The 10,190-nt window shown below is 39.3% G+C and overlaps 2 protein-coding genes across 4 annotated transcripts; both read right to left on the bottom strand.

The window, feature by feature from the left end:
* Window positions 1-968: 968 nt before the first annotated feature.
* Window positions 969-5,570, bottom strand: calub (calumenin b). Of its 3 annotated transcripts, none has more exons than XM_040133486.1 (7): window positions 5,474-5,570; window positions 4,061-4,299; window positions 3,623-3,816; window positions 3,311-3,477; window positions 3,138-3,198; window positions 2,684-2,883; window positions 969-1,947 (listed from the first exon to the last, which is right to left on the bottom strand). In XM_040133486.1, the coding sequence occupies exons 2-7, from the start codon at window positions 4,279-4,281 to the stop codon at window positions 1,843-1,845; spliced, it is 948 nt and encodes a 315-aa protein (XP_039989420.1). In that variant the 5' UTR covers window positions 4,282-4,299; window positions 5,474-5,570; the 3' UTR covers window positions 969-1,842. The 3 variants fall into 3 exon arrangements, with proteins under 3 accessions (XP_039989420.1, XP_039989419.1, XP_039989421.1); XM_040133485.1 differs by having other exon boundaries at window positions 5,468-5,555; XM_040133487.1 differs by having other exon boundaries at window positions 4,061-4,303; window positions 5,474-5,503.
* Window positions 5,571-5,768: 198 nt separating this feature from the next.
* gtf3c6 (general transcription factor IIIC, polypeptide 6, alpha) lies at window positions 5,769-8,592 on the bottom strand. Its single transcript, XM_040133488.1, has 6 exons — window positions 8,414-8,592; window positions 7,967-8,047; window positions 7,798-7,861; window positions 7,501-7,545; window positions 7,284-7,391; window positions 5,769-7,055 (listed from the first exon to the last, which is right to left on the bottom strand). The coding sequence occupies exons 1-6, from the start codon at window positions 8,435-8,437 to the stop codon at window positions 6,940-6,942; spliced, it is 438 nt and encodes a 145-aa protein (XP_039989422.1). The 5' UTR covers window positions 8,438-8,592; the 3' UTR covers window positions 5,769-6,939.
* Window positions 8,593-10,190: the final 1,598 nt, after the last annotated feature.

Below are 10,190 nucleotides of genomic sequence, written 5' to 3'. Positions count from 1 at the left end.
AGGAAACCAGGAAACAGAGCATTTCCTAAAGAGGAAAAAAGCTGAAAAAAAAACAAAAAAAAACAAAACGTTGATAGCTGTAAGAAATTCTAATACAGCAACGACAAATTTCAACTGCAACTTAAAACTATTAAAGATCTTTTAACGAGGAATTTCATTTTTTAAAATGACAAAAATACAAAAAAACAAAACCCATATGTTGGTATGCCTTGCTTTCCACAAACACTTCTGAGAACAATAGCATGGCTACAGAGTATGATAAACAACATATCAGTTGTAATAGCAACTTCCATGTAAAGAACACTTCACAACTAGTACTTCAAGTAAAAAGAATACAACAGACTAAAAGCTCCAATTTTATTTGTTTTTATTGAGACATTCTTCTCAATCAAAAAAACTGGACCTGCTTGTTAGTGCTCAGTTTGCAGACCAACAACTTATTTACAGTAAAGTCACTAGTGAAAGGCTTGTTGCTGCAGTGAGCCTGTAAAAAATTATCATATCGATACAGTATAGCATAAAAATTATCAACAGTGGTTACAAATGGTGGTAGTGATAATGCAAGCATAAAGATATTTAGGAGGATATTTAGGAAGGGAAAAAAGTGTTTTTTTCAAACTGCTTACAAGATACGACACAGATTTTTTGCTTGGCAAACAAATGAGTTATTAGTTCAGCTGCATCAAACAAAAACCAAAACATAGCCTCACCCAGCAGGGGAAGCCAGTCACCAGGAATACTGTGTACACAAATTGATTCAAACACCCACACACCCGCACCCACACACACCCACCCACACCCACACATACCTACACACACACCCACACCCACCCATACCCAACCATACCTACACACACCCACATCCACCCACACCTACACACACCCAACCATACCTACACACACCCAACCATACCTACACACACCCACACACACCCACACACACCACACACACACCCACCCATACACCCATACCCACACACACACCCACCCATACCCACACACACACCCATACCCACACACACCATTGAGGTGATAAGAAAAAGTAAACTTCACGGACAAAGCATCCATCAGTCCCTAAATTTATCTTGATTCCTTCAACTAACACACAGCACAACCAGCCCTTATGCAGGACCCACAGCTTGTGTCAACATGGATGCTTTGGGGACCAGTATAGCAAACACAGCGTGGCCCAACCGATGATACTGTATTGCACTATTCCAAATTGTCTTCATTGTCACTGGAATATAATATTTACTCCTCATTCCAAACATCCTATACTATGCGATAAATGATCAATAAAGACATGAAAACAAAGTTCAACTGAATTAGCAACTAGCATTTTCAGTTTACATGATTAGACAGAGGAGTAGGACAAATTCTAATGGCTAGAAATCAGCTTTACTCTTCAGGGTCCAGTGCATTGCAAAAAGAAATGCTACGATCAACTATTCTGTATACTGCAAGCCTAAACTTGTTGTTCTATAAAAGGGGTTCGTAACTAAACATGGTTATTTTATAAAAACAAAGAAACAAAAACCGTCATCTAACAGTTTGTCCTTGGCCTGACCTGGACAAGATAGGGATATTGGGTGGAAGCAGAGCAAAGGCTGGCGATATGTCCCATTCTTATGCACAGCTGAGCATGAAGACACACTGGCCAAGCATATACACAATTACTTAAAATGTTAGCCTGTGCACAATGGGACACATTCAAGAAATCAAATAAATTATTGTCCGTGGCGCTGGATTAAGTAAGCTCATCTTGTTTAAAATACTCCAACTGTTGGAGGAGTAAGGTGGTATACACAAGATGAACGCAAAGTCTTTGGGGGCAGGTGGATGTTAGAACTCGTCGTGTCGAGTCAGAGCCTCTCCGAAGTCGGTCGCCTGGCTGCCCACGAAAAGGTCGTACTTCTCCACGATTTCAGCCTTGTTCAGGCGCCCATCCTGATGGAGGGAGAGTAACGAATATGATAAGCCTTGGATTTCTTTCAGTACACAGACTTTTTTTTAAAAACTGTTACCGATATATGGAAGTACTGGTATGTCTTGTATGATTTGCTCTTGTGTCACTGAACGATAAAAATCTTTTCTCATCAATAAACATATCCTAAACGGCTGCAATACCAGCAAGGTTGAGATGAAAGCCTGTATCTCTTGCAGTTATTAAGCTTTGTTAGAGCTGTAATTAAGTCTGGTACTTTTTAGCAGTGACATAGTATATGGCTGGATCGCCCTTTATCTGTTTGCTTGTCTCCCACTCTGTGCTCACATAAACAGTATTTTAATACAGTGGCAGTCCCAATAAAGCTGTTCTCATTTACATGTTTCTCTGATTCTGTTTCTGCTGTTGCGGTCCAGCCAAAAAAGCAGGTGATTAAAGCAAAATGTTTCTCCAGATCTAGACTTGAATACTTTTCTGCATTTAATTAATTAATTGCATTGCCACTGCAGTATCCTACAAATCTACCACTTACTCAGTAATTTGTAGCCTTGCACTACACGTATTCAAGCAGACTCATGTGTATGTACTCTATAAGCAAACTTATAAATTCATGTGTGCTTTCAGACACGCGGTTCCACTTCCCCTCGATATTCAGTGAATGAGGGAGGAAGCAAAATTCATGACAAGCATGCATTTCTGTTGAAATCTGAAATCATTTGAAACTTTGACTGTGCATACTTTGTCCACATCTGACTCATAGACTAGATGTTTGGCCTCAGCCTCGGCATGATCGTAGTCATTGGGCAGGATCCAGTCTCTGGTCTCCTCCTTGTCCATCTTCCCGTCTTTGTTTTTGTCTCTAAATTCAGTAAACTGCTCCCTCTCCGTCTTCACCCACTCTGGTTCTGTAGCATCTCCCTCCTGGTTATACATGTCACCTAGAGTTTAAAAAAAAAAACAACCAAAAAAAAACAAAAAAAAAAACAGGACCAGCACTTTTAGTGTTTGCAGTGGCCTAACACATTAGAAAACAGGCATGTTTCATAAGGGCTCCTTAAACATTTACCAATGCTCATTGTTTCTTTTATTTCTCAACTTTGTATTCTCTGTCCTTCTTGGCACCAATAATAACCCAAAAATCACATGGCACAAACTGATGATGCTTATAAGACACTGGGCTATAAGAACTCACCTATGTACTCATCCAGATCAATTAAACCATCTCCGTTCTTGTCTATGTCTTCCATAGTTTCCTATAAAAAAGAAAGAGGACGCCGGGCGGTGAGAAGGGATGTAAAAGATAGTGTTCGTGTCGTCATTTAACACCTGTGTGAGTGAGTGTCTGTGTGTGCGTTTGTCCCTCACCAGCACTACAATGTCTTTCATGTGGTCGTACTCCTCAGGGTGAAGGAACGCTGTGAACTCCTCCTTGTTGGCTTTCATGTCTTTGTCTTGGTCAGCCATTTTGAATCTTCTTTCATCACGAGCCATCATCTGCCTGTAGCTGAAGCCATCATCGGGGTCGGGGTCATCTGCAAGTCAGAGGTCACAGCTTTGTATAGTGTGTGCGCGTGCGCACTTTTCGAAAAGTTCATTTGTGTCTGCGTCCATGTTGTATGCAGGTAATACTATTGGGAAACATCAATTGAAAGAAATAAAAACTGTCTAGGGCCGTACCAAGAATGTATCCATATGTGGCGTTCTTGTACTCCTCCCACGACACCACTTCATCCCCGTTGAGGTCATGACTCTTCCACTGTCGATCCACATCATCATAGATCCACCTCTTCTGAGAGTGTTTGATCCACTTCCTCATCTCTTCTACTGTCACATAGCCGTCCTTATCCTCATCTATACGTTCAACCAACATCCTGCAGAGAAATTACAGAAATTAATTCAGGTTGTACACTCACAATGTCTAGTGGTGTGTCACCTTGGATGAACTTTGCTGCTCCCTGAATTGAAACTAGGTCCTTACCACAGAAAGACAAGAACTATTATATATGTATTCTGCTAGAAAAGTTATTACCACTATGGCTGTAAAAGATTTTGCAAACTTCATATATCTCCAGTAATTCAACAGATTCATACAGTCCCAGTGACGTGTATAATTACCCGAGCCTCTCCTTGCTCTCCTCTGGTGTGAGCTGGTCGAAGGTCTTGGCCTCCTCCTGTCCCAGAAAGGCTTCATGGTCATAGTCAAAGTTCTCCGTATCATCGTGCTCTCGATTACTGAGGGGTTCATCGTGGTGAACACGGTCCTTCTTCTCTGTGGGTTTGCTGGTGGCGTAAACCACACAGAGAGCAAAGCACATAACAAGCGGCCGCAGCTCCATCCTGCGTATTTGCAAACACTGTCTTGGCGAGAAGTAAAAAAAAATAAAATAAAAAAAAAGACACCAAAAGGCTATGGTTAGTGCATATACAGTGCATTCTGGCAAACACAATTATTTCGAATTCATATCTAAGTTTACCGTGCACTTTCTAACACTGGCATGTGGACAGACGGCATCAGCACTAATCACAGCTTTTGACTTGGGGCTACTCAACTCTGTACATGTCTAATTAGAAGCCTATGACTCACAGTGCAAGCAAATACTCCAGCTATGAGAGGTGAATTTTTAGCCTGATCTGTTCCTCCTGATGCAATCCCTTATGCGTTTCACTGCTGCTACTTTGTAGCAGTTGAAATCCCATATTGTTTTACCACCAGCTCAGCAATTCTCAGAACAATAACATAATCAGTCACACACAACGATTTATGAATTCTTTAACTGACACCTGTGAATTTTGAATTTATCATACTAGGTTACAAACTACAATCAGTTGCCAGTTTATTAGGTACACCTAGCTAAAACTAATGCAGTCTGATGCAACAGCCCTGCAATAAATCTTCCCCTTCAGGAAGGCCATAATGTTTAGGTTGTGTTAAAAATAAAAATAAGCAAACATTCAACTAATTCTTAAAACAAATAAGGGCAAAAACGTACATTATATACATTTACTCCAAGAGAAGATACTCAGAAATCACCTGCTAGCAACCAAAGTTTTAAAAAAAAAAAAAGAGATTGTGACGTTATTACTATTGCAACAGCAGGAAATATAATACCGTATTCAGAGGAATAAAAAATATATTTCTGTACATCTTTCTGTCCTCTTATTAAAACACGTTCACCGCTATCCTGACTGCTTTACTGTCAAACATCACACTGTCTGTGCTGTCACTTTTGCACGTCTCGACACTTTAAATCTTGCCAGTGTCTTTGTAGTACGAGTCAGTAGCAACAGTTTTTGAAAATTATTTCCACCGCCACCGTTTCCAGTCCGAACCCCGGGTTAGACTTGCGTTGGAGTGGCAAACAAAGCACGACGTTAGTTTTAGCTGCTGTTTTACTCATCCAGTTACGATAAATAGACAACTACATAATCGCTCATATTGCGTCTTTCTTAACACTAGCTATTGGAAAGACAAATTTGTGTTACTTTTTGTATTTTAAACCAAAATTAACCAGGACAACTCACCGGTACCTTTAGGGAAGTTCGTCGTTGCAGTTTTAGACCCTCCCCTCGGAAACACACCCATGCACTTCCTGTGCTAAAACGCCAACCGACCAATCAAGCTCCGAGAAGGCGAGTGTGATGTCGCTCGCTGATTGGTCCACTTCACGGAAACATTGGTGATTGGATTGGCCGAGAACCGCCACGTCCTCAAAGTGAACAAACCCCGTTCATTCATAAAACCGACACTACAGTCACAATAACATCACCAAACCGGTACTTTTCTCACTCATTTTTAAAATGAAAAAGGACAAATACATTGAGCTGCCGTAGCCATGTTATTTATTGAATTAATTAACAATTCTTAAAAAACATAAAAGGGACTGGTAGCCAAGTGACAAACTTTTGCCTTGTAAACAAATGCTCAATCCAGAACAGTGTAGGAAAAAGAATCCACAAAAAAACAAAACAAGCCAAACAACAAAAACACAATAAAACCCACATTAAAAATAAAAATGGCAAGATTTCAATGGGCCCAATTCATTTAATTAACAAATAAAACACCTTTATTTCTTTGGTGGTAACGCTGTAAATCTGTTTCCATAATAGTGCTGATAAAATAATTTTATTACAAATCAGAAAGATAAAGGCTTCATATTTTTAAGTCAAGTACCCTTCTCACTTCTTTAAATGAATAAATGGTTCACTGTCAAATCATCTCTACTATAACCTTGCAGCTGAAGCAAATTTCTGTCTAGGGCTGCAATTGAAGATTATTTTCATGATCAGTTAACCTGCACCCAACATCCAAAACAGTAAAAAATACCCATTACAATTTCCTACTGCTCAAGATGATGTCATCAAATCTCTTTTTTTGTCCAAGCAACAGTCCCAAAGCCCCAAAGTATTTAATTAACAAGTAAAATCAATAAATTCTCACATTTAAGATGCTTGAAAAGCTAAATGTCTGACATATTTGCTTGCAAAATGACGTGACTATCAGAATAGTCGCCAATTAATTTTCTGTCGATCGACTACTCGTTGCAGTTCTGTTTCTCGCCCTCTGCTGGTTTAATTGTTGATATCAGAGAGGCACAATGACAGGACTTCCTGCCGCTAAGCTGAGGCTCCCCACCACAGATCTGTAACTGCCTGTCCAAAGACCCCTATCATGTGGTTCTGAAAGGAATGGATTCACATGTTGAATTGTAAAAGCCCGTTTTCCCTTCAAGGGTCATTTAGCCATACTTATGTTGTGTGTTAAATATTAAATTATCCTGAATCTGAGCCTCACTGTACACAAGGCATTATATATGTTTCTGGAAAAGGAATGTGACACATTGTACAAGACTTAGAGTTATACTAACAAGTCTCCTTTTTACTGATAAAGTGTAAATCCAACGGTTTTTGAATAGTCTGAGTCCCCAACAGCCTCACAAAAGCTGGTGTCTCTGCACTTGCATAGCAAGGTCATAATGTAGCAAAGCCTCCGCCTCTCAACCCACTGCTGAGTCTTCCAAATCTGCGTTGTCCATCTCTCCCTGGTGGTTGTCATTTTCTTCTTGAGTGGACTGACAGGTTGTGTCCCTCTGTTCATCACCATCACCACTTCCTGTCAGGACAACACAAAAAAAGCCACAATCAGGTTTTTTACAATGCTGTGAAAAGTTGATTCTTTGTCAAGCTGCAGATAAAAAAAGGCAAGTTGGGTCAAGGTATTCCTAAAAAGCAGAAATATTTTAAAGTGTGTGTCACAAAACACAATCGATATTAACTATATTAGAAGAAAGTGATCATAACAGATTTTTGCAACATGTTGAGTTTAACTGTTTTGGCTGACCTGTACTGGTTTCACCCTCTTTTTTCTCAGTAAGGAAGATTCGTTGCATCATCAGTTTCTTCACGGTGTGGCACATGTACTTGAGCTCTGGACCACTGTCTGCTTTTCCTGCAGACATATGCCAAAGGAGAGGATAAGAAAGAAAAAAAAAAGAGGACAAAAACAAACAAATAAAACACAGCAATAAACACTGAAAGTGTATGGAGCAGAGCCTTACCTTTCTGTGGTCCCTCCTCAAGCAGCACACAAGTTCCCAAAGCGTCTTTCAAGAGGGAAGGATAGATAGTAAAATTTTTTTGTTTAGGAGTTCATGGAGGCTCTTTCAGTGCTGGTAAAAAAAATAGTTAGCACTTTTTGTTTGGAAATAATGCTTCTTAAAATATGTTGCTATTTCTGTACCTTCTACTACTAGACAGGATATTAGTCATGCTGTTGATTAAATGATTGTAAGATTTCAGAAAGGTGCAGTTTGCAAAAAAAATTAATCATTACTGAAACCACATTAGGTGATTACCTTCATATTCTCCTGCAAACACATACTGTCCCACCTGCATCATGGGCTTCTCACTGTCAATACCCTTGAACACAAATGGAAAAACTAAACCAGTGAATCTGCAGGGAGAGACTGCCAGTGATGTTTATGTCAGTCTCATGCACAGTGCACAGCAATAACTGCAACTCACCAGTATCTTGCATGTGCCCTGACACTTTGACAGAAAGTCGTTGTTGATTATGCCAGAGAGCTCCACCACAACAAGCTGCTCCTAAAACACACAAGACGAAATGACTGGTTTTGTTTTTTAATTACAGAAATGTACACAATGACTGCACTCTCTGCAAACAAAGATGAATTTTGATTTTTCAGCAGGCAAAAGTGCGTAGTAGAGAAACAAATAGGAGACATTACAACACGGTTAACTATTTAAGTTTCCAAGCGTCTGACACAATATCTAGATTTGTTGTGAAGTTTTTAGCCAAAACTCTCACCTGAAATGTTAAAGTGAACATAATAACAAATGCTGAAATTAAACTAGTTGTCATTTAGTCCTTCTAATCCGTAGCTAACGTGTTAGCTACATGAGGCTAATGCTTATACCGTTATCCAGTATTTTTTTTTTTTCATTTCATACCTCCTCTTCCCATTCATCTTCCATGTTCAAAGTCCTGGAATAAAAACGGAATAATAGCAATAAAAAAAAAAATTCCGAAAATATTATCCAGTGAAAACTGCCACAATCCCTTCCTATTTAATATTTTAGCCAACTTCCGCGAATGTACGGTGCCCGAGAGGACGCCTACAGTGTTTTTTTTTTTCTCCCCGGCTGCTTTCAGACCGTCGACCGACCATCTAGGGGCGCTGTTGTTCAGTTTTATAGGCATGTTCAGTAGCCGGGCCTACCTACATATCTATCTAACTTATCTATCTATCTATCTATCTATCTATCTATCTATCTATCTATCTATCTATCGATCTATCTATCTCTTATGGTTGAGTATGACTGGATCTAAATATTGTCTACCTGTAGGCACACTCATCTACATTTAACATTTAACACTGTCATTAATGTTCTCCTGCAGGAGGCCATAGCCGGAGTGATGAGATGAGATGAGATGAAATGAGACGATACAATTTATTGATCCCCAAGGGGAAATTCATCTGTCAAAGGCAGAGGCAACAAAAACGAAAAGAAGCACACACATCAAACATATCCCTAACAACAACAACTACAACAAGTACAACAACAAAAACAAACAGTCTCACAAACAGGGGTCCAGATAAGATACGCTACCAAATCATGATAAAAGTACACAAAAAGGAAAAATATTGAGAACAAAAACCAAACCATGTAGCTCGGTGATATGAACATACATGGGAGCATCTGAGATAGAAGATGGGTTTTTCAGTTTTGCTTTGCCAGGACTGGAGTTATTGTGCAGAAGTGAATCTACTCCGGTCTGTAACATGTCATGGAGGTATAGGCCAGTGCTTGAATGAACCTATTCCTGACAGACACATATCAATAGTAAACAACCTGCTCAAAATCTGTCCTTACAAAATAATTTCTATCGTTGAGTAAATGTAAAAAAAACCCCAAAAAACCTGACCTTAATGGACACATAATTTACGAGCTAAATATATTTTGCGATTCATCGAAGAGGTGTGGTCAGTTTTATTACAGGCTGGGTAATTATCCAATATCTAATTTGGTGACACCATTGAATTTTGGCAAACAACATATATTTATTTTAAATAAAACAAATGTTCTATTGCAGTTTCTGGTCAACATGGTTTAAAGCTAGGGAATTCTTCACTGATACAAACATCAAGCCTCTGGGATGAGTGATGAAATGTTTTTAACTCTTTTATCTTTTTGGTTTTATATATTGTGGCATTAAAATGCTTGACTGAACCTAATGTAGACATATATATAGACATAATATTAAATACATGATATACATCATATGTATTTTTATATATTTTAAATATAATATGTATTTAATAGTCCTGATTAATAACCATACTTATTGATCCTTATATGAAATATCTCTTTGCTTGCTCTCCCCTACACAGGGGTCAGAGATCAGGGTCAGCTGAGGGGCAGCACCCCTGGAGCTGGATGGGATTCATCATCCTGCTCAGGACGTCTGTAGGGAGGACGACTCGTCTCATTGAGTCCTCCTCCTGAAGGACCATATCCTACCGGCGCTTCTGAAAAAAAGGACAGTTCAAATCTACGAGGTCAACTATCATCTACCATCAGCTATCGCTAGTGCCTTTTACACATGTACGTGTACGTTTTTTGGCTTTTTGTTTGACAAGCAGCCACAAAATCTCTTCCACAGACAGCAAGTTTAATAGCCTGATGGAGTGAATTGCAGTTTAGCTTGGGGTATGATAAAGTCAAT

The sequence above is a fragment of the Xiphias gladius genome, chromosome 8 (genome assembly GCF_016859285.1).
Source record: "Xiphias gladius isolate SHS-SW01 ecotype Sanya breed wild chromosome 8, ASM1685928v1, whole genome shotgun sequence".
Classification (NCBI taxonomy): Eukaryota; Metazoa; Chordata; class Actinopteri; order Istiophoriformes; family Xiphiidae; genus Xiphias; species Xiphias gladius.
This window is presented reverse-complemented; position numbering and strand designations above follow the sequence as displayed.

Coding starts and splice junctions, on each gene's coding strand:
- calub (XM_040133486.1), bottom strand. CDS start 4,281: ATGGAGCTGCGGCCGCTTGTTATGTGCTTTGCTCTCTGTGTGGTTTAC. Junction 3,199..3,310: donor TGAAAGACATTGTAGTGCTG/GTGAGGGACAAA, acceptor TCTTTTTTATAG/GAAACTATGGAAGACATAGA. Junction 1,948..2,683: donor ATGAGTCAGATGTGGACAAA/GTATGCACAGTC, acceptor TCCCTCCATCAG/GATGGGCGCCTGAACAAGGC.
- gtf3c6 (XM_040133488.1), bottom strand. CDS start 8,437: ATGGAAGATGAATGGGAAGAGGAG. Junction 7,862..7,966: donor AGGGCACATGCAAGATACTG/GTGAGTTGCAGT, acceptor TTTGTGTTCAAG/GGTATTGACAGTGAGAAGCC. Junction 7,546..7,797: donor GTTTGCAGGAGAATATGAAG/GTAATCACCTAA, acceptor CCCTCTTGAAAG/ACGCTTTGGGAACTTGTGTG.